The sequence below is a fragment of the Vipera ursinii genome (assembly GCF_947247035.1).
Source record: "Vipera ursinii genome assembly, chromosome: 9".
NCBI lineage: Eukaryota > Metazoa > Chordata > Lepidosauria > Squamata > Viperidae > Vipera > Vipera ursinii.
In genome coordinates, this window is record NC_139523.1 from 19,268,182 (window position 1) to 19,289,868 (window position 21,687).

Genomic DNA, 21,687 nt, shown 5'->3' on the forward strand with positions numbered 1-21,687 from the left:
TGAGTTTATTAGAAGAGGTGAACCAGAAACCCAGTACGTGTTCTTAAAATCCTAAATTTGCTGATAATCAGTTCATGCAACATTTATGGGCCTGCCTATTTCTCCATGAGTCTTTATCTCCATCTGCTGGTTAACATTTAAGTAAGGAAGCATTAAGCATTTCTGAAACTTTTGCTGGCTGCTGTTCTAGAAGTCCCTATTTTTGAACCAGAAGTGTTAGCAGCAAACAGAGATTACTTCTAAATGAAACAGATGTGGACATCATGGCACAATCCCCACCCACCCATATATCCTGACCTGACACAAGTACACAAATCACAGCTTTAGCGTTATGATCTCCCAAACTACATTTCATCATCTGTATGCCCAGGGGGGACTTGAACCTGAGCCCCCTCAGTTGCAGCAACTCTTCACCGTACATATTCTCTTCTGGGAAGCTTTCAAAAGAGCGGCACGAATCATCCAGTGTTACCTAAAAACTTCCAAGTAAGGTTTCTATGTGGCCTAGAAAACCTCGTTTGCAGCACTTCTGCAGACAAGAGGAATTAAGTTGACGTTCAGGTTATAAACTAATGGAATAAAGGTTGTGGGTGCTCCATCACTGGACGTTTTTAAGAAGAGACTAGATGACCATTTGTCTGGAATGGCATACAGTTTCCCACTTGAGCAGGCGGTTGGACTAGAAGACCTCCAAGGTCCCTTCCCACTCTTTTTATTCTGTTAATCAGGTTGAAAGCTGCAGGCCTGTCCGTGGTGATTCCAGAAGACAATCCTAGGCTGACGTTTCACAACCTGCTTCCTGTTTCTTTTTCTCCTAGTCTATATTACCGTCTCCATCATTTTAATGCTGATCTCTGCTATAGCTTGCTACGGGGCCGTGATCTTCGGCACACGTTCACTTGCTGCCACGGAGACATCACGGAGGCTCTCCTACTCTGACCTAGCCATCACTCTGAGTTTCTTTTCAGGTAAGAAAAACAACAACACACACTCCCATTCCATTTCCCAAATGTTCCTTGCGGGAAGATGGAACTGATTTGAAACCGGCTTTGATCTCAAAATAGGAAAGACACAATACTGCACAAACCCGAAGACTCGATTATGCATTTTCAAATGAGCTACAAGAGAGTAGTCTTAAGTAGATCTTGCTAAGCTGAATTCACACACTGATTGCATGGTGATGTTTTGATTTGGGTTTAGCAGAAGAGGTGAACCAAACTATTAAAAATGTTCAAAAACATCTTTTTTTTTAAAAAAGCATTCGACAAAAAATAACTGAGGAAGAGCTAAGGGAAAACCCCTAAAGAGCTAAGGGAAAACACTTTGAACAGAGGACACGTAACTATGATGGGAGTGCTGGTGGGAGACTCAAAACTGGAAATAGTATTAGCTGGCTAAACCACAATCATATTTTATCTCAGGTTACACTCCTGCGGCTTCCCCTTTCCATGTCCAGTTTTGCCAAGGATGATTATTGTGGCTTACCATGGGAAAAGTCAAAATCCTGACCATCTAGGGATAAACTATTTGGCCTCAACTTTTATAGACCTCATTTCTTGGACCTCCGTCCCTTTTTGTCTTTCAGGCTGCATAGGAGGAGTCGGGCTGTTCAACTTCATGAGGTTCTCAACCAATGAACCCAATACCTTCCTCTCCTGGTCAATGGTCCCAGGATGGTTATCTATTGTGGTAGCTTCCATGGCAGGTATGAGAACAGAGCAACAGAATAACAGCGTTGGAAGGGACCTTGGAGGCCTTCTAGTCCAACCCCCTGCTCAAGCAGGAGACCCTATAACGTTTCAAACAGTTGATCTAACTCTTCTTAAAAACCTCCAGTGTTGGAGCAGCCACATGTTCTGACCGCAAGCAGTTCCACTGATTAATTGTTGTAGCTGTCAGGAAATTTCTCCCTAGTTCTAGGTTGCTTCTCTCCTTGATTAGTTTCCTTTCATTGTTTCTTGTCTTGCCTTCTGGTGCTTTGGAAAATAGGACAACCCCCTCCTCTTTGGGGGCAGCCCCTTAGATATTGAAACACTGCTATCAGGTCACCTTCATTAGACTAGTAGCAAAAATCAGAATAAGGGCCAAAGATGAAAGGAGGGAAGAGGCCTGAGGAAAGCCAAGCAGTTAAGGGTTAAGGGAGAACAAACTCTTTATTGGCAATTGAGCTCAGTTCAAAGGAGCATTCCACCTTTTAGGTTTATGAATACCAGACACAGCATCCTATTGGAAACAAGATTTCAGGGTTTGGGTTTTGTTTTGTTTTTCACTTTTCAGGGGTTTGCCACTTTGTGGCAAAACGATGGGATGAGGAGGAAACCGCGGAGGATCTGACGACTACAGAAGTATTTACACCCTGGGGAGAGGACCCCTCCAAGAAGAAAACGCAGGACTCCGGTAGCCAGAAACGGAAGTAGGAATAAAAGCAGGCACCAAGCCCATAAGGAATGGCAGACCATGAAGCCGAGTCTGATCAGGCACAGCCCTCGTTTGGAACAGAGCCAACTTTATTCCTGGTGGAAGATACTGTGGATGTCCCTGTGTGGGGTGATGTCCCGAGTTTACTCCTGATCCTGGGGATGATGAAATTAGGGTGCCGCCAGGCCGCTGCCACAATGGCAAAAGAGCGATGCAGTCTGTCCAGGTTTCAACCATCACTTTTTCTTTCTCTCTCTCTTTTTCCTCTTTTCTCATTCCTTTCACCTAACCTGCAATAAGCTCAATTTTATGCACAGGGCTGAGATTAATTTAGGTTTTTGCTCAAGCAAGAGAGAGGATTCCCGTGGCTGGGGATGATAGGTGATGTAATCCAGCAGCGGTGCAGGTCCTTAATCCGAATGGGCAAAGAATGATCTCCAGGGGGCTCTGCAGCTCTCCCAGTAAAAAACATTTTCTGAAATTCCCCGGTTTGTATTTTTATTTCTGCCTGTGGAAAACTAAGAGGGTTGAACGAAGCACAAATGTCGTTTCTTTCCCATCACGTAAGAGACATCCGGGTAAGGCTTGATTGCGGATTCAGACGTGCTTTAGCTGACGCGGGTTAAGAGGCTCCAGAGTGTCAGTGAGACTCGACTGCTTACAAAGGAGGCCGCCCGTGCCAAAAATGCACGCCGATACGAAGCGGGCGTGTCACCAACCCGCCGCGCGAAAAACCCAACACGCTTCCCGCCCTTTCGCCCATATTCTGTGGGGCAAAGTCTCCTTCACCTCAAGAAGCCGGGGGGGGCCGGGAAAGCCGGACTTTCTATTGGCTGCCCTCTACCGGAGCGGAGAATGATTGGCCAGAGGGTGATTAGCGTCCTTTTCTCCCGCCCTCCGCCACACAACGAAGACGGTTGGCTTGATCCTTACTTCAATCATTCCTTTGGCGTTGTCTCTCCTGTTTTCCCTCCCATTAAGTTGAAGCTGGAGACCAATCCAATATGCTACTTGAAGGAGCTGAATATCGACCCGCTTCCTCGGATTGGCTGAGGCGATAGAGGGGGCGGAAAGAGAGAGAGAGAGAGAGAGAGAGAGAGAGATGCGCGCGCAGCAGTGGGCGGACCCGCTGACTGCAAGCGTGGGAAGATGGCGGCGGCCGGGCTGAGGGCAATGGTGGGAGTGAAGCGGGTCATTGACTATGCCGTTAAGGTGCGCGCTGCCGGGGTTTTCGGGCCTTCACAGGCGGTATAAAATCTCCCTCCTGCCCAGCCCTGTTCCGGGTTGCTTCCTGGGCAGGAACCGGTTTGCTCCGGTCTTCTCAGGGTCGTCTACAGGCGTGGGATCTCCTGCTGATCACCATCCATCACCTGACTAGCCGCCCTGACCGTGATGACGTGTCTTGTTAGGGACTCTCAGAATTCCTCTTCCCTCTGCTCGCTAGGAATCCTGGGATCTGTAGTTCTAACTGCAGATTGGGTGGAAGGCCTCAGAAAATACTGTTTGGGGAGATTTTTTTTTTTTAGAGGGAAGATCTAGTCTCTTGCAGAGCTTTTGATTTCCTGCTGACCTAATGAAGAGTGAGAAGGGATTCTTGCTTTTATACCTTGCTCTCCCTCTTGAATACAGGTAGTCCTCGGCTTACAACAGCTCGTTTAGTGACCGTCCAAACTTACAGCGGCACTGAAAAAAGTGACCATTTTTCACAGCTACGACCTTTGCACCCTTCCTGTGATCATAGGATCAAAATTCAGATGTTTGGCAACTGGTTCATAATTACAACCGTTGCTGTGTCCCACGGTCACGTGATCCCCCTTTTGCGACCTTCTGACCAGCAAAGTCAGTGGGGAAACCAGATCACTTTTAACAACCGGGTTGCTAACTTAATCATCTGCAGTGATTCGCTTAACAACAGAGCTAAGGAAGTCTGTTAAAATGGGGCAAAACTCACTTAACAAATGTCTCACTTAACAACAGAAACTTCGGGCTCAATTGTGGCCGTAAGTCGAGGACTGCCTGTATATACTCTGCTCCTATTTGTGTCCCCACCGCAAAACTCTTCTGCGGAATAGGTTGGGGTGATTGGCCTTGAATCACCAGGTGAGCTTCACGATTGTCTCAATCCAGCACCATAAGGGTATATTCTGGGTTGCAGATGCTGCCTGCTGCAACGTCCACTGTGGGGTAGATTGTTGTTAAATATAGCAAGGGGCTCAAAGTTACCCAGAGGCCTGAGAATGAATTTGAATTTAAGCATCTGGTGGTAGTCCTCTGTAACTATTACACTTTTGTGACTAATCTTGGGGGGGTTTTTTGGTGTTTTTTTTTAATGTGCCACATCTCATACTTACACATTGTGGGTCTTGCTTACGGCTGTTGTATCACTGCACGGTAGATAAGGAGAAGGGAGAAGATGGGCTGTGTTGGCAGGCAAGGTATTTTGCGTGCATCTAAGTGTAATTTAGTTTTCACGCCTGCTCAAGGATAATCGTGTGGAGGGGAAAGCAATAATCTGAACTGAATGCCTAATTTTAAAGAATGGCTGCAGATAAGTTTTAATGTTAATTCCAGTTTTACCCCTCTACCTTTTGTGTTGCTGTTTTTTTCAAAAGATATTTTATTCCCCCTAGTGTAAAATGTATCATTGTGTATCTCTTTAGAAAGTTGACAGCTTTGGCCTAGTAAATTAGAACAATGTAATTAGATGAATCAGCTCTGAGGTTTTGTACAGCAGAACTGTGTGTTTCTTGCAAATTGACACATGACACAGATGGGGGGGGGGAAAGTCTTGCCTAAGAAATTTGTTCCCGGTTAATTTAACTCAGGGGTGTCAAACTTCCGGCCCATGGACCAGAGGCGTCGTGCCGAAACCACGCCCACACCATTGCTGACAATGGAAAAAAAGTCACGATACATCGCAACACATCGGGTGACGTTGTGAGTTTGACAACACTGATTTAACTGTAATCTTCAAGGTGCTATGCATTGTGCATGCTTAGACGGTCTGAGATCCGGTGAAATGAAACTGCTGATTAGTTGGCTTTTCAGCTGGTAAAATTGTGTGGATTGACTTCCTTGGACCAGACAAAGCTGCATTTAGTTCCAAATCTCATCCTCCTAAAGCAGAGTTTGTCATCCTCAGCAGCTTTAAGATGTATGGAACTGAACTCCCAAATTTCCCTAGCCAGCCAGGGGGGATTCAGGAAGTCTTAAATCCAGACGTCTTAAAGCTACTGAGGTTGAGAAACACTGCCCTAAAGAACTGGAAATATTCTCAAAATGTCCCCTGCTTTTGTGTTTCCCTGACATACTTCCCTAATAGATTTCCTCCTTTGCAGGTACGGGTAAAACCAGACAATTCGGGGGTGGTGACCGATGGGGTCAAGCACTCAATGAACCCCTTCTGTGAGATCGCTGTAGAGGAGGCTGTGCGTCTCAAGGAGAAAAAACTTGTCTCGGAGATCATTGCTGTAAGCTGTGGCCCCCAACAGTGCCAGGTAAGAATGCTTTCCTTTGAGAAGCAGAAGGAAACAAATACCGATCTGGGGTTCTTAAAGAGTAATTTGGTCTGTTTTGCCAGTATGAAAAATATGAATGTTGTAGTTCAGTACCAAGTTGGGCCTCAGCCCATCACTTTAATAATATCTAAAAACTAATTGTCATGCTCTGAAATTGCAGTAGGTATTTTTCAGTATTGCCCATCAGTATTTACTTGCATAGTATTGGGGGGCAGAATTAAAATTCTGATAATCCTATACATTAAAAGAACTTACCCTATAAATGTTGGGGTCGATAATCAGAGGTTTGGAAGCCATCTTTATTCAGACGTTTGTTTGTTATTGCATTTTGCAAAATTGTAGTTTATTTCTGGGAGAGAAGAGAGCAAAGCATTTCAGTGTCACATGATTCGGATAAATATTTGGGGGCTCCTGCTTCATTTGGGCAAGATGGCTTCTGAACTTAAAGAAAATGAAATGCATAGGAATCTGCTAGGGAACGCATGACTCAGCAGCAACACTCTATGTGACTTGGAATCATGACAATCTGACTATGAGTCAGCAGTGTGATGTAAACCCAGAAAGGCAAACACAAGTTAGAGTGCAGCAATAAAAATTCCCAAACCCTTAAGTTTAGATTCCATAGAGCAAAATAGGCCTAATTTAAATAGTAGAAAACCGTCCTGTACCATTCTTGTTTCTGGGCATCAGACTTTTTAAGAACCATTCAGGAAAACGAAAGAGGTGCAGAGAAGGACAATGAGGTTGATCAGAGTATTGGAAACTAGGCCTCTGGAGGACTCTTTATGTTTAGCCTAAGAAGTGGTGCTTTATTACTCCTCGATTACCCAGTCTATTATCTACTGTTGTAGAGCTCAGGGTACAGAATAACAGATGTAGAAAGCAGTAGTCTGCTGCAGCAGCCAAAAAGGCTAATACAATCCTTGGTCGTATAAAGAGGAGGCACAGAATCAAAACCATGTGAAGTATTAGTACCGTTTTAGAAAACCTTAGTAAGACTACACCTGGAATACTGCATCCAGTTTTGGTCGCCACATTAGAAAAAAGATGTTGAGACTTTGGGAAAAGTGCAGAGAAGAGCAACTAAGATGACTAAGGGCCTGGAGACCAAAATGTGAAGAATGGTTGCAGAAATCGGGTGTGACCGGTCTAGAAAAAAAGAAGGCCAAGGGGTGACATGATACCAGTATTCCAGTATTTGAAGGGGCTGCCGCAAAGTAGAGGGAGCCAAGCTATTCTCCAAAGCACCCGAAAGCAGGACAAGAAGCAACGGATGGAAAGTAACCAAGGAGAGAAGCAACCAAGAACTGAGGAGAAATTTCCTGTTAGAACAAATTACCCAGGGGAACAACCTGCCTCCAGAAGTGGTGAATGCTCCAACACTGGAAGTTTTTAAGAAGAGACTGGACAGCCATTTGTCTGAAATGGTATAGGGTTTCCTGCCTGAGCAGGGGGTTAGACTAGATGACCTCCAAGGTCCCCTTCCAACTTCTTCTTCTTCTTCTTCTTCTTCTTCTTCTTCTTCTTCTTCTTCTTCTTCTTCTTCTTCTTCTTCTTCTTCTTCTTCTTCTTCTTCTTCTTCTTCTTATTATTATTATTATTATTATTATTATTATTATTAACTAATCAAGGAGAGAAGCACTCTGGAGTTAAGGAGGAACTTCCTAACAGTGAGAACAGTTAACCGGTGGAACAGCTTGCCTTCAGAAGTTGTAGGTGTTTCATCACTGGAGGTTTTTTAAAAAAAGACTGGACAGCTACGTATCTGAAATAATATAGGGGGGTCTCCTGCTGGAGCAGGGGGCTGGACTAGAAGACCTCCAAGGTCCCTTCGAGCTCTATTCTGATCGATCGATTGACTGATTGATTCAGTTCTGACAAACCAAGCACGGGGGTAAAGCAACTTTCACTGGATGTGTTCAAATAACCATATTTTAAGGCCATTTGCAGTAGTCTGGAGTCCTGTACTAGCAGGCAGTTGAACTTGGTGGTTTGGAGCACCTTCAACTTTCTAATTCTGTGAAATCAAAATCATATCAGAGGGCTGGGCTTACTTTACTTTATCAAACCTTTCTGATATTGGGAGTTATTATCACTTCTTTACTTACTACATTTTTACCCCAGTTTTATTACTTAAACTAAACTAAAAGTGCAAGGCATACTTAATACTTTATCCTCCCCCTATTTTCCCCCCCAACATCAAGCCCGTTTGGTGAGTTGGGCTGAGAGAGGCTGACCCAAAGTCACCCAGCCATTTTTTTTTTTTCGTGCTTAAGGTGGGACTAGAATTCCCACTCTCCTGGTTTCTAGTCTGGTACCTTCACCACATACACCAAACCTCCTCCTCCTTTCCAGTGCATTTCACTCTTTTCTGTCAGAAACTGGAGCTGGGATTCTTTCCTTTCATTGCAAAATTTTTGACTGGATGGAGCCAAGAGAATGTAGTGGAAGAGTGGCTTTCCCTAGCTGAGCACGGAGGAAGAAAGGATGGGGTTGGCTTAGCCCAGGGCTAGGCAACCTTGCCTCTTTTGTGACTCGTGGACTTCAACTCCCAGAATTCCTGAGCCAGCCATGCTGAGGGGAAAGGAAGAGGTTTCCAAAGTTGAGCCATGCTGGCTCAGGAATTCTGGGAGTTGAAGTCCACGAGTCATAAAAGAGCCAAGGTTGCCTACACCTGGCTTAGCCTCTCAAAAGGGGCTGGTGGCCACTAGGGGGCACCAGCTGCACATGAGCAAACTTTGGTGATGTACTTTTGTGCATTGTGTAGGACAGAGTTTCCCAACCTTGGCAATGTTAAGACAACTGGAATTCAACTCCCAGAATTCCCCAGCCAGCCATGCTGGCTGGGGAATTCTGGGAGATGAAGTCCAGCCGTCTAAACATTGCCAAGGTTGGAAAACCCTGGTGTAGGAGGCATCAGTGACATATTTGTTTCTCTTCAGAGACAGAAACAACAACCAAAGCAGTGGGCAGGCGTAGCTTCAAGCTTGTTCAAGGTGGCGTGGATAGAACAGTTGAGATTTGGACTGAGTTTTCATCTGCGTTTAGTGGGGCTTCCTGGTCTGAAGCACACACACAAGGCCGTAAGCTTTGGAAGGGATTCTGATTGGAATATGTTTGTGCCTTACAACAGATCCGAGGCAAGCAAACAGAGGTTTTTTTTTTGGGGGGGGGGGAAATAGCAATAATCATGATATCTACAAGCCAGAACCAATTGTAAAATAGTTGCATGAGGCTGAAGTTGATACCAATCGGTGGTTCAAAGGATAGGAAACAGCTCCCGGAGTGAATTATGTCTTAGACAGACTTGCACTTGCAACTTTAATACTGCATTTCAGTATTAACAGTATTTAATATTTATTTCTTATGTAATGTAGGGGTGAGGGTCTGTGCATACGTTGTATATAGTATGGTTAGGTGTGTGTCGTGTATGTGTTTCACTTTGAGAGCGGGCAGCTAAATTTCATTTTTGATCTGTGCCGTTGTGCCCACGGTAAAAAAAAATGACAATAAAGGTTATCTTTATGTTTATACAGTGAACATTCTTCCTTGCTTTTTTTTTATAGTAATTTGACGAAAGCTTATTTCCCTCTGCTGAAATTCTTCCAGCAGGCAGTAGAGTGAAGGAACATCAGTTCTGCTCCCTTCTTTTCTAGGGTTATGCCAAATGCCAGCTTAGTCTGGTGGTTAAAAGCGCCAAACTAGAAACCAAGAAATCGGGAGTTCTAATCCCGCCTTAGCCATGAAAGCTAGCTAGTCACTCACTCTCAGCCCAATTCACCTCACAGGGTGATTGTGGGGGCCGGGGTGGGGAGCAGTGAGTATTAGGTATGTTCTCTGCCTTGAGTCGTATATTTTTTTAAAAAAAATCTTTTTTTTAAAAAAGGCGTAGTCTGCAAAGTTGGTGCTCCCGCCATTGCCCTCCAGTAGCATTACTGGACTCCACTGTGATGCCAAAGATGGATCACTTCCTGCTCTTTTCCCGAGATCCCAAGAGGTTTTTTTTTTGGTTTTGATACTGTGTCTTCAGCTTATGCCAGTACCTGATTCATCCCTGCCTCCTTTCTCCCCTCCCACCCCTCCCCAGACCTCCCTCTATTCTATTTTCTGTCAGTGAGGCTTCCTGACAGCTCCGCCGTCATTGGTTATTTTCTGCACTGCTGCTCCCACTTCCTCATGACCTTCACTTGCTGGGTTGCTCTTATAGTCTTTATTAATTTATTTATTTTTGGCTGCTTTGCCCTTCTTCAAGCATTCAGTCTGCTGCTGATATTCCTTAGCCTCAGAGATTTTTTTTGGCTTCCCCTTCTGCTACTGGTTATTTTCTCTAGTAGTATAAGGGTCTGCCTGGCACCGGGTTGCCTTTACATCTGCTAGCTCAGCAGCTTCTGTGCATCTGATACAGAGGGGTCTTGCACCTTGGCTGTGTTCCCAGTGGGGAGGCCTCCCCTTCCCCCTATAGACGTCCTAACGGTTGCTATCAAGCACGCTGGAAAAGCAATCTCCGGTTCATTCATGCTAGCCTCGTACATCATTAAAACATCACATCAATTGTCTTTCAGCTCAGCGTATGATAAATATTCCACACGGGCAACATTCCCACCAAATGACAAGATACGGGGAAGAGGTGTGCTGGTGGGAGACACACGCCCACCTTAAATCTCAGCCTTGGCTTTGAAGCGTCTTTAGAATAGCATTGTTTCTTTTATGTTAGCTATCTCTGCTGCTAGTGAAGTGAATAGATCTGATTTGTGAATGGGGACCAGTGTGGTGGCGGCTTATCTTATAAATGCTTTTGCACCTTGGGCGAAACGAGGGGGCTGTTCTCCAGAGTGAACATTCACAGGTTCCCGCTGTACGTTTTTCTGACACTCTCTCCCCTCATTTTGTTGAAATGTTACCTACCACAGTGGAATTGCAGTTTCGGAGCAGAAGATGGGCAAGCAGATTTTCAAAGGATGTGCTGAGTAACAATACAAAGAGGCTTGGTGTTGTTTCTCATCCTAATAAGGCAGCTTGCAAGCAAGCCCAGTGTTCAATAGGAACACGAGAGATCTGAATTCCAGTTTAACCGTGATATTCATTGGACAGTTATATTTTCAGCCTGGGCTGCCTGCAAGGAGGGTTGTGAAGGTGAAATAAGATAGTTCCATATAGGTTGCCTTGCATTCCCGGTATTCCTGTTAACACGGATATGAGGCAGCTCAACTCTGGAATCCCCAGGGCCCTTGGTAGCTATCCGCTTTACATAATTGGGTTTCAAACAGTGGTTGTTGGTTTTTTTTCCAAACTTGGCACTTTGGAGATGGTTGGACTTCAACTCCCAGAATTCGCCAGCTCACGATTTGCTGAGGAAATTCTGCTGGCTGGGGAATTCTGGGATTGAAATTTACACGTCTTAAAATTGCCAAGTTTGCAAAACTCGTGATTTAATGCATTCCTCATCTTAAGAGCTCAGTGCTGCTACAGTGTGATGATTAACTGTCCTCAACCTACCTTTCTCTGGCTATCCAAAATCAGCTGCAATAAAAGCATCCTATCCTATTTTTTGATGAGGGCTAAGTTATGAAAACTGTAACAGTAACAGAGTTGGAAGGGTCCTTGGAGGTCATCTACTCCAAGCCCCTGCTCTCGCGGGAGACCGGTATGCTGTTTCTGATCGATGGCTGTGCAGTCTCTTCTTAAAAGCCTCCAGTGTTGGGGCACCCACAGTGTCCAACTGCCAAACCCTCATTAGGCACTGGCTACCAAGTGCTTCAAAACAGAGGATACTCTAGGCTAGATGCCAAGTCTAGAACAAAAGCATAGTTTTGGAAACGCCGGGAAAGCAGCTGCATTTGGAGGCCTGCTTTTTCAATGCTTGTTGCCTCTGCAGGAGACGATCCGCACGGCCCTCGCTATGGGAGCTGACCGGGGGGTCCATGTGGAGATTCCTGCAAAGGACTACGAGAGCCTCACCCCCTTCCAGGTTTCAAAAATCCTGGCAGCGCTTGCCAAGAAGGAAGGTGTCAATCTGCTGCTGCTAGGGAAGCAGGTGAGAGAAAAGGGACGGGTAGGGCTGCGTTGGGCACAGATAAATATTCCAGGCGGAAATAAATGGCATTCTGCATCTTGGGCAATCTCCACCCAAGGATAAGTTTCTAGACCGTAACATTTTTTTTTTTTTGAGAAGACAGAATGCCAAAATATAGGTAGCCCTTCAAGTTACGACCATAATGGGACCCGTCCATTATTTATTTATTTATTTAATTAGTTTCATATACCGCCCTATTCCCGAAGGACTCAGGGCAGTGTACAGGGCAAAAGTTAAAAGACAATATAAAAGTTAAAATAGAATTAAAATGAATTAAATTAATTAATAGCCCAACAAATTAAAACAAAGTTTAAAAACTTAAAACCCCTCAGTCCAGGCCAGATAGATCAAAGAACCAGGTTTTCAGGTCCCGGCGAAACGAATGGAGGTTGGGGGCGGTCCGGAGTTCCAAAGGCAGATCATTCCAAAGGGCAGGCGCGCCCACAGAGAACGCCCTCCCTCTGGGGATCACCTGCCGGCACTCCCTAACCGGCGGCACCCTAAGGAGGCCCTCCCTATGGGAGCGCACAGGACGATGGGAAGTTGATGCTGGCAGCAGGTGCTCCCTAAGATAATCCAGGCCCATGCCATTATAGTCGTCATTCGGTCATAAAATGAGTCAATGAGTCAATTTTACAAACTTTCTTTTTTTTTTTAGTCGCCATTAAACAGCTCCATAGACATCAAGCAAACCAGTAGCTCACAAAAGCAAATGCTGGTTTTGGGCAAAACCGTTGTAAAACCTGGCCACCTGACTGCAGAATGCTGCAAAACGGGCATAAATGCAGGGCTGTTGGAACTTCAAATTTGAATTATAAGTATTCCCCCCCTCCCCCACTCCCAAGTAGGTTTGGTGGAATTTCAAACAGTTGCTAAGCGATTGGTCGTAACTCAAGGACTAGCTGTACCCAACTGGTTGGCATTTCATAGATTGTAAAAGAGCAGAAGCTTACTCTGGATAGCAACAGAGGAGGGTCTGTGTGCATTTCCAATCTGATAAAAAAAGCACGGCCAAGGAAACGGGTTCCATTACTCAACCGGGACAGAAGGCAAGCAAGGAGAGGCCGATGCCAAAAAGGGCCAAGGCCTGAGGCCAGAAAAGGCAGAGCTGAGCCTTGCAAAACGGATAGCTTTCCAAGAAAATATACAGGAGTGGAGCTGATCCGACAAGCGTATGCCGCCCCCCCCCCCCCATAGCTGGAAAGCTCTGCTAAGAGCCATTCAGGATTTGAGAAAGGAATGGCAAAATTATGGTGCGATATTTTTTTTTTCCCCTCTTACTAGCCGAAGCTGCTTTTCTGGCCCTGAAAAATTGAGAACCTGGTTTTGCCCTGACTGTTACTGAACATAAGCATCTCTGAGTTTGTTTAATGTTGCAGCTGTTTACTTTTCGCAGAAGGAAAGGGCGATATGAAGGTAGCAAAGTCAAACCATCCCTACCTTGAATTGGAAGGGTGTGTTTATTTGTGTACATACGCATTCTTGTGATCTTGAGTCAACCTTCCCAAGCCAGGTTTTTCAGTAAAATCAATAGCCTCCACATAACAGCGCCCTTTGTAGTACACATTTCCTTGCCATTATTGGGGAAAATATTAACCTGTAAAACCAGCAATGCTTTCTGTGACCTTTCCTCTCTCTTTCTCTCTCTCTCTCTCTCCCCTTCCCCCCCCCCTCCACCTAAGGCCATTGATGATGACTGTAACCAGACAGGGCAGATGACGGCAGCATTTCTGGACTGGCCTCAGGTAAATTAGAAGCCTCTCAATTTGTGTCCGGGTGCTTAAAAGCACATAATTATTTCCTTTGCTTCAGTGAATGAAACCCGTCAGATGGAGAGTTGAATGGTAGTTTGTTACTTTGATGTCCTAGAACAAATTGCCTTGTAGCTGTCAGCCGACCACTGTAGTTCTAAGACAGTTGCTGTGGAAAAGCAGGAATTGTTCTGGAAAATATTGGGCTTACACAGAGAACAGGGTCCTTAAAAGACAGCGTTTCCCTTTTGCTTGTGCATTCAGTGCCTAATTGTTTGCACGGATTGATTTAAATAAAAATGTCTCTCTCCTGCTTCCTGCAACTCAAAAGACTACAACTCCTTTTCTTTTGCCCGCCGGTTTGGAATAGAAATCTCAGTGCCTCATTTTAAAGGCAGTTTAGTCCATTGGTCATTTTTTTTTCTTCATCTTGCCAACGGGATAATCCTTCATGGAGGCTCTTGTTTTCCATGTGGCTGGATTTGCGGTCTAGTCAACGGGCAGACAAAACTTGTTAGTGTCCTGTTCAAATTTAATGCTTGGACCATGATCCCATTTCCAGAGCGACGGTCATGGCAATCCCTGCTTCCTTGACAGTGGATTCAGGGGCAGGTGAAGCGCGCGGGCCTTGGTATGATTCACTGGGTGCTTTGGCTATGGCCAGCGTGCCTTCCCTTGGAGTCCTTGCAGCCGCATCGCACAACCTGGCGGACTCAGCTTTATAGGGTATTTTAACTCAGGGATGCATCGTGTCGTCAGAACTTAATTTGCCTAGCTGGTGTTTTGAAGATGGCATTGAAGTAAAGCTCAGTTATGTGTAGGCCAGGGATAGGCAACCTCGGCTCTTTTAGGACTCATGGACTTCAACTCCCAGAATTCCTGAGTCAGCATAGTTGACTCAGGAATTCTGGGAGTTGAAGTCCATGAGTCCTAAAAGAGCCGAGGTTGCCTACCCCTGGTGTAGGCAGATGGATATTGTCACTTAATCCCCACTTATGTTTTCTTAAATTGGGTCGATTCGAAAAGGCTGCTAAACATGTTGAGGCGTATGCAATGAACATAACGCGCGCGCACACACACACTCACACACACACACACACACACACACACACACACCCCGATCAACTAACATAGCACCAGTTTAAGGAGTTTCCATTTGGGACAAATCACACTTGCCCTGCTTTTAGTGACACACCTCTTTATTTTTTTTGTCAGGGAACGTTTGCTTCAGAAGTGAGCGTGGACGGGGACTGGCTGAAGGTTGAGCGGGAAGTTGATGGGGGTCTCGAGACGATCCGCCTGAAGCTGCCCGCCGTGGTGACTGCCGATCTGCGACTGAATGAGCCTCGTTACGCAACTCTGCCCAACATCATGGTAGGATCTGGACACCTCTTCCTTACTCAGCTGATGCTTCCCTGCACCAGCAAACCCATCTCGGCTGGTGTGCGGCTTTAAGGTTAAGAGAAGTGCTCCCCTGGACATCATTTGGGAGCTCCGTGGCTCTGGAGAAGGGAAAGGGGGAACTTGGGGTCTCTGGGAAGCTCCTAGAATATTGTGATAGTGGCTTCCAGGTCCCCCTGATAGCACTGGAAGGAAACGTAGAATAGGGGCCCAAAGGAGAACTGTAGCCCCTGCAGTCCATATTGATATCCTTAATGTTTAACAATTTAATTTTACCCTTAAATATAAGTGAAATAACCTTTGGATTTAATTTGCCCTTGCCTTCCCTTTCGCAACGCTTTCTACCCTGAACGACGTGCATCACTTGTTTGCGGAGCAGGCAGGCAGTCAGTTGCTTGAGGCTATCTAGGTAGTCCTTGGCGTACGACCATGATTGAGCCCAACATTTCTATCGTTCAGTGAGCAAAACATTTGTCAAGTCAGTTTTGTCCCCCATTTTGCGATCTTCCTTGCCACAGTTCGTTAAGCGAATCACTGCAGTTCGTAAGTTAGCCACCCGGTGGTTAAGTGAATTCGGTTTCCCCACTGCTTGTCAGAAGGTCGCAAAAGGGGATCGCCTGAACCTGGACACTGCAGCCCGTCATAAATATGAGCCGGTTGCCAAACCTCTGAATTTTGATGGCGCCCAGATGGCACCCGATCTTCGCTCCTTTCGCCGCGATCTAAAAACATTCTTATTCGAACAAGCCGGCCTGGCCTGAGGGGGGATTGGTGGGGTTTTTTACTGTTGTTTTATTGGGGTTTTAATATTGTATTGATTGTTTTTAGTGGGCATGTATTTAATCCTTTTTTAATTTTTGTAACTCTGTATTTTTATTCTTGCCCTGTTCACCGCCCTGAGTCCTTCGGGAGAAGGGCGGTATAGAAATATTATTAAATTAAATTAAATTAAATTGATCACGTGACCCTGGGGGTGCTGCAACGTTCGTAACTGTGAAAAAAAGGGGGACCTAAGTCACATTTTTCAGTGCCGTTGTAACTTGAAACGGTCACCAAATGAATTGTTGTAAGTCAAGGACTACGTATGGACACGTGTAAGTGTTAAAAGCAAATGCTCAGGTAATAAAAGGGGAGCTGCAGGTTTACACAGAAGACCCCCCCCACCCCACTTTCTGTTGGTATTCAGCAGGAACAGCCAGTCACAAAACTCCAGAAGAAAAAAAATATTCTCTGGCAGAGCTAGATAGACAGTGGTTGGTTAACTGTTCCCTGTTCCCATCCTCTTTCCCAGAAAGCCAAAAAGAAGAAAATGGAGACGGTGAAGCCATCTGATCTTGGTGTGGATCTCACACCTCGAGTGAAGACTCTCAGCGTGGAGGATCCTCCTCAGCGCAAGGCTGGAGTCAAAGTGGAAACAGTGGACGATCTGGTTGCTAAATTGAAGGAGATCGGGCGGATCTGAGCTCCTGGGTAATTTTGGTAAGGGGGAAAAAAAGGGGTGTGGAGTGGACTGGTGCTGCCTGAACTCACGGCAGGTAGTCCTCAAGTTACAGCCCTAATGGAGTCTGCCCACCACCACAGCCATAAGTCGTGACATTTGTAAATCGGGCCAGTCACACGAACAACCCAATTTTACGAGCTTTTTTGCAGTGGTCGTTAAGTGCACTAACGGTTTGCTACAGATGCAGTTTTGCTGAAAACCGGAAGGAAATTGTCATTTTTCGGCAAAGCCATCATAAAATGTCATCTGCATGCAGGATGCTGGAATGGCCGTCAGTGCAAATAACCATAAATTTTGCAGATGTAAGAACCGTTTTGACTTCTAATGCAAATTTTGATTTATAAGATGACAAGTTTTGTTCCCTTTCAAGTCATCTTCTTCCAGTGTCCACTTGCAGTGAGATGAGTTAGTAAAATCCAGGATTTTGGCCAGGGTGGGAATGTAGATGACTCAATTTCCCATCCCAGGTGTGCTTCAAAATAGGCCCCTTATTTTCTTCTATTTAAGGAGGACTCTTAGAGCTGTTTCTTCTTCGTGGGGGAGAAAAAAAAATATCAGTAAGGAAAGAAGAACTGCAGGAGGATTAAAGGAGCGGATGTTTGGGGCGGATTGGTATCAATATTCAATTAACTGTGTCCCCGTAATTTAAAAGAATCTAACACATTTAATAGATTAATGGCTCAGTTGAGAAAATGGCCCTTGTTTCTAGCCTCTACTGATGAATATGGGAATTTCACACTTGGTAACAGCTCCCTAGAGGAAAGAGGACTGTCCCCGGATTCTTGCTTTATTCTCCCTGACGTTGTGTAGCCCACTTGTCTTTCCTAGCCTGCCTTTTTGCCCCATGTTTGCCATCCGGTTTCAGAATCTTCCGAAGGCCTGAATTTATTTATTTTTTCCTGCAAAAATAAAGGAAATAGATGCAGATCTGCTTTGATTTATTAAAACCCCTGAGCACTGACATCAGATTTTCTTGGCTCCGCATGCCGCAGAGAATCAAAACATGAACTCATTGTGGTTTGCGGTGACTTTTTCTAAAAACAGGATCAAAACCAGGCCCTAAAATGTGCTCTTGTTTAAACTGGAAGAGAACATACAGCAATATGTAAAGCGTGTTTGAGTGATCAGAAACAGGCACATCTGTTGTCATGTGGAAAAAGGCACATAGGCCAGAACGTAGCTTATCTCATTTACTGCAGGGGTCTTCCTGATCTCAAGATACACATATTATATTCCCCAGACCACACCTCTGGGATGTAGTTTGGGCTGTGGAGGAATGTTTTGCCCAAAATTGGTCTCCATTTTGGGTCTCAATCCAAATCCAGCATCTAAACCATTTTGTTATGCCAGCTTGCTCCCTTTTGTTTTTCTCTTAAGCATGGGCCAACTGGGTTCGATCTGGTGGGTCAGTTTGATCCATTCAGTTCAAAAAGTGCCAAGTTGTGTCAATTCAGGTTTTCCAAATTAGATTCTTTGGGGGGGGGAAGGGGCACCTTTTGTGCAGGTATAAAAGCGGTCTCCGTCGCCTCACCAATTTGAACGCATCTGATTTGACAGTTAAATTGGAAGGTCAGCTTGGAGGAATCTCCTTCAGACTGATCAAGGCTTCACGCAGCCCTGCATTGCCTAAGATTTTATGTATGAGATTTCCAAGCACCCAGAGGGACAAGCAAAGGCCATTGACTGATGAGTCATCCCTTGGATTTTTTTATTTTTTATTTTTTTACTGTCCGGCCTTCATCTCATTAAAAATGGAAATAAAGAATGCAAGAGCCGTATTGCTGGAGAAGACTAGCATCCATCAAATCCAGCCTTGTCTGGCCAGAAGACCTCTGAAAACACTCAGATCATAGCAGTCTCCCGTTCTATTTGATGCGTGCTGGGTTTTGGAGCTGTACTCCCATCAGATCCTGAGAGTTCTGCTTGATGTCCAAGATCCTGCACCGAGATCCTGGCCTCTCTCTCTCTCTCTTTCATGATATTCTTTGCTCTGGCAGTTTAGCAAGCGAAGTAAACGGTCAGCAGTATTTTAAGTGTTTATGTTTTTTGTTATTGATTAGATAAGGGCCTTTCTTTTGAAATTATTGCCAATGAATGACTATATCCCTCCAGTCCTGACTGATGATATTTTGTAGTATCAACATTAAAAAACCTTCAGCCATTTATAATGCCCTGTCCCTTGAGGCCTCCTGTCCCAAATCCATCATCATGGATCCTAGTTTTTGGAGTTCCTTTGGATTTCTTCCCCTTAAGTGGGCACAGGATTTTTCACAGCATTTAGCAAGAAATGAAAACACATTCCTAATGTAGTTGTATCATAAGTCTATATAAAGGTTGTAATTGCTCTTTTTTGGGGGGTGGGGGGATGAAAGGTAAACATTTTATAAATCCCAGTAGGCTACAAAGTGTGTCATTTTCCATGATGTGCAAGCTATTGGAAAAAAGAAATCCATTATATCATCAAAGATTAAAGACTAGGGATTTGTACATGAGAAAGATCCATTTTCTCATGTTAAATCAACTTCCACAATGAGGGTTCCCCCCCCCCCTTTATTTGAATTATAGGGCAGTTTTTCCCAGCCTGATTGAGTCCCACTATTTTGGTTTATTTCTTCCTTCCATCCTCCCCAGGCTAACTGGGACTTTCAAATATCTGTTGAGTTGTTTTGTCCAAAAAATTCTTGACTTTGGTTAATAGCCGGTGCAATGTGCCTGAATTGAACTGTCGTTTTTCTTTTGTTTTTTTTTGTTTGTTTTTAAACTCAGAACCTTCTTAATTGGCAGAGCATTGGCCTTTTATGAAAGTTTGGATTCTCTGATAACCCAGCCTTGTTCGCTTTTTTTTTAAATTTTATAAAGTATGTCAGTCTCTGGGAGCTGTGCAAAAATTAAGAACTAACAACCAGAGACCAATTTCAATGACTCATTTATGATGGAGTCCAGTTCTGTTGCTAGGGGTAGTTATAGTGACAGACCTAAAGTATCCCTCAATCTTCTCTTTCAGCCTTGCTTTGAGATGCTGCTACGGGGGAGATCTCCTGCTCTAGGAATAGGTGTGGCCTTCAGAGAGCCCATCTTCCTGTCTCAAGAGAGCCCATCTTCCTGTCTCAAGAGAGCCCATCTTCCTGACGGGGACTGGTCCCTCTGAAATCTTAACCATGTTGCCTTCCATCTCAGATGGCCCCCCCCGGAGAGAGCCAAATGAGAATTTAATTCTGTTTTCTTTACTAAGGATGGGTTGGTTTGCAATAAATGTCATGTGATCTCTGAAGGTGCTGGGAGCAAATGTCATGTCTTTGCTTGTTTCTTTGCATTCCCCATTAATGGCTTCAATCTTCCTGCAGTAAATGATCTTCCCCGGGCATTCCAAACGGTTTCTTTGTTGTTGGTGTTGTTGTTCTTCTTAATGGCCCATGGTTTGTAGATGTAGCGTCTGAACAGCCCCCCTCCTTTTTCCGCAGATCGTAGTTGCAGGCTAACTTTCCTTCTTTAAATGGGTGCAGAAGTTGCGGGATTTCAGGGCTAGCACTGAATTCTTCCTGGCTTTTAGGCCAAAAGAAAAAAGCAAAAGCAAAAGCACGGTCCTTTTCTCTACATTACGCAAAGACAAGTTATATTGGGAAATATTGCGTTTATAGGGACGTGTCCTCTGTTGCCAACAAATCTGGCGTCTGAAAAAGCTAAGTTAAACAGGTTTATTTCTCTATTCGAATAAGCCTCTTAAGATCCTGCTCAGTTCAGCCTTTCAATAATAATAACTTGAAGCTGACCCAGCTGCCAATCTCTAGAAGTCCATTTCCGTTTGGTTGCCCTTCGGTTGCCCTTCTATTTGTGTAGGCCAGCTATTAAATGAAGGATGAGAAAGAAAACATACTTTGATTATCTAACAACTCTTTATAAATTTTTCTGGTTCCTAAAATTAGCATACCAGGGTTTGTGGCTCAGTCTTTCCCAGACGGACGTGAAGTGCCCTTTTTCAGGACTCATTGGATCAAAGGGGGGTCTTCAGAAGCTTCCTTTGAGGTTGGGCTTGGTCCAAAGCCTTCCTTGCATCTCGTATTCCTAAGGGAGTGAACAGCGGGAGGTTTATTGGCAGTGCACATCTAATGTATGTCAGTTTGCTTCTGACGAGGGCAGAGAGGAATGCATATGGATGGATCATCCAGCGCGTTTTCCCTTTGCAAAAGAGTATTTTGCCCTTCCAAATTTCCACTTTCATCATCCAAATAGGGAAAGGACTAGAATTATTTTTACTCATAACCTTAAACGAAAACAAACCTTCTTAACGTCTCTAGGTTGGGATGAATTAAGTTCTGTGTGATTAAGCAAGTTGCCTTCTTTTACACCAGAATTTACCATCCTGCAGTCAACAACTGAAAGTAAAGCAAGAGTGGATAGGATTATAGAAGCTAGTCACTAGAGATCTGGTTGGTTGGCTGGCTGGGGAATTCTGGGAGTTGAAGTCCACATATCTTGAAAAGTTACCAAGATATCGAAACGCTGTTCTAGATAAAGACAAAGCTTTTCCTAAAGGTGTCGGGGTGTTGATGCCAAGCAATTGAAGGGAAGGCCTGTATTGTATGTTTCATTATTTATGACGGTGTGAGTATATTTTGCCATCTTTTGTGAGCCACCAGGATTTTATTTATAATTGCAGCAGGATTGAAATACGATCAATTGATTGATCCAGGGGTTGCTCACAATAAGATACAAATTGTGTACATAAATAAAATAATAAAATAAAAAATCAGTAGTTATGTGATCTGCCACGGTCACACTATTGCAGTTTTTTTGGCGCATGATGGGTTTTGTGAACTTGGAATTCAGCAACTTGAGGTTAACATCTAAGCACCTTCAACGGACTCGTGCTGAATTTTGCTGCAGTAAATCGACATTCCAGAAGATCCCCCTTCGCGGGCTTCCATTCAGCAGGCTTTTTCATGGCCCGAGTCTCTTTTGTAGACTTTTGCCAGCTGGTAGTATATCACCCTGTTTAATCAGCCTGTTATCTATAGCTGTCTAGAG

The 21,687-nt window shown here is 44.6% G+C and overlaps 1 protein-coding gene across 4 annotated transcripts; it reads left to right on the plus strand.

Annotated features, from left to right (window-relative positions):
* The first annotated feature begins 3,535 nt into the window (after positions 1–3,535).
* ETFB (electron transfer flavoprotein subunit beta) lies at positions 3,536–19,937 on the plus strand. 4 transcript variants are annotated; one of them, XR_014493309.1, is made up of 8 exons: positions 3,536–3,630; positions 5,757–5,915; positions 11,812–11,970; positions 13,692–13,754; positions 14,976–15,134; positions 16,453–16,640; positions 18,426–18,679; positions 19,667–19,937. XR_014493309.1 is itself a non-coding variant. In XM_083369692.1 (7 exons), exons 1-6 carry the CDS (start codon positions 3,568–3,570, stop codon positions 16,621–16,623), a joined length of 774 nt encoding a protein of 257 aa, XP_083225818.1. In that variant the 5' UTR covers positions 3,536–3,567; the 3' UTR covers positions 16,624–16,640; positions 19,667–19,937. The 4 variants fall into 4 exon arrangements, 2 of the variants coding, with proteins under 2 accessions (XP_083225818.1, XP_083225819.1); XR_014493310.1 differs by having other exon boundaries at positions 16,453–16,631; XM_083369692.1 differs by lacking the exon at positions 18,426–18,679.
* Positions 19,938–21,687: the final 1,750 nt, after the last annotated feature.

What these genes read in the sequence shown, in the direction of transcription:
- ETFB (XM_083369692.1), top strand. Translation starts at nt 3,568, where the DNA reads ATGGCGGCGGCCGGGCTGAGGGCAATGGTGGGAGTGAAGCGGGTCATT. An exon ending in GTGGCCCCCAACAGTGCCAG is followed by an intron (nt 5,916 to 11,811) that starts GTAAGAATGCTT and finishes TTGCCTCTGCAG; the next exon opens with GAGACGATCCGCACGGCCCT. An exon ending in CATTTCTGGACTGGCCTCAG is followed by an intron (nt 13,755 to 14,975) that starts GTAAATTAGAAG and finishes TTTTTTTGTCAG; the next exon opens with GGAACGTTTGCTTCAGAAGT.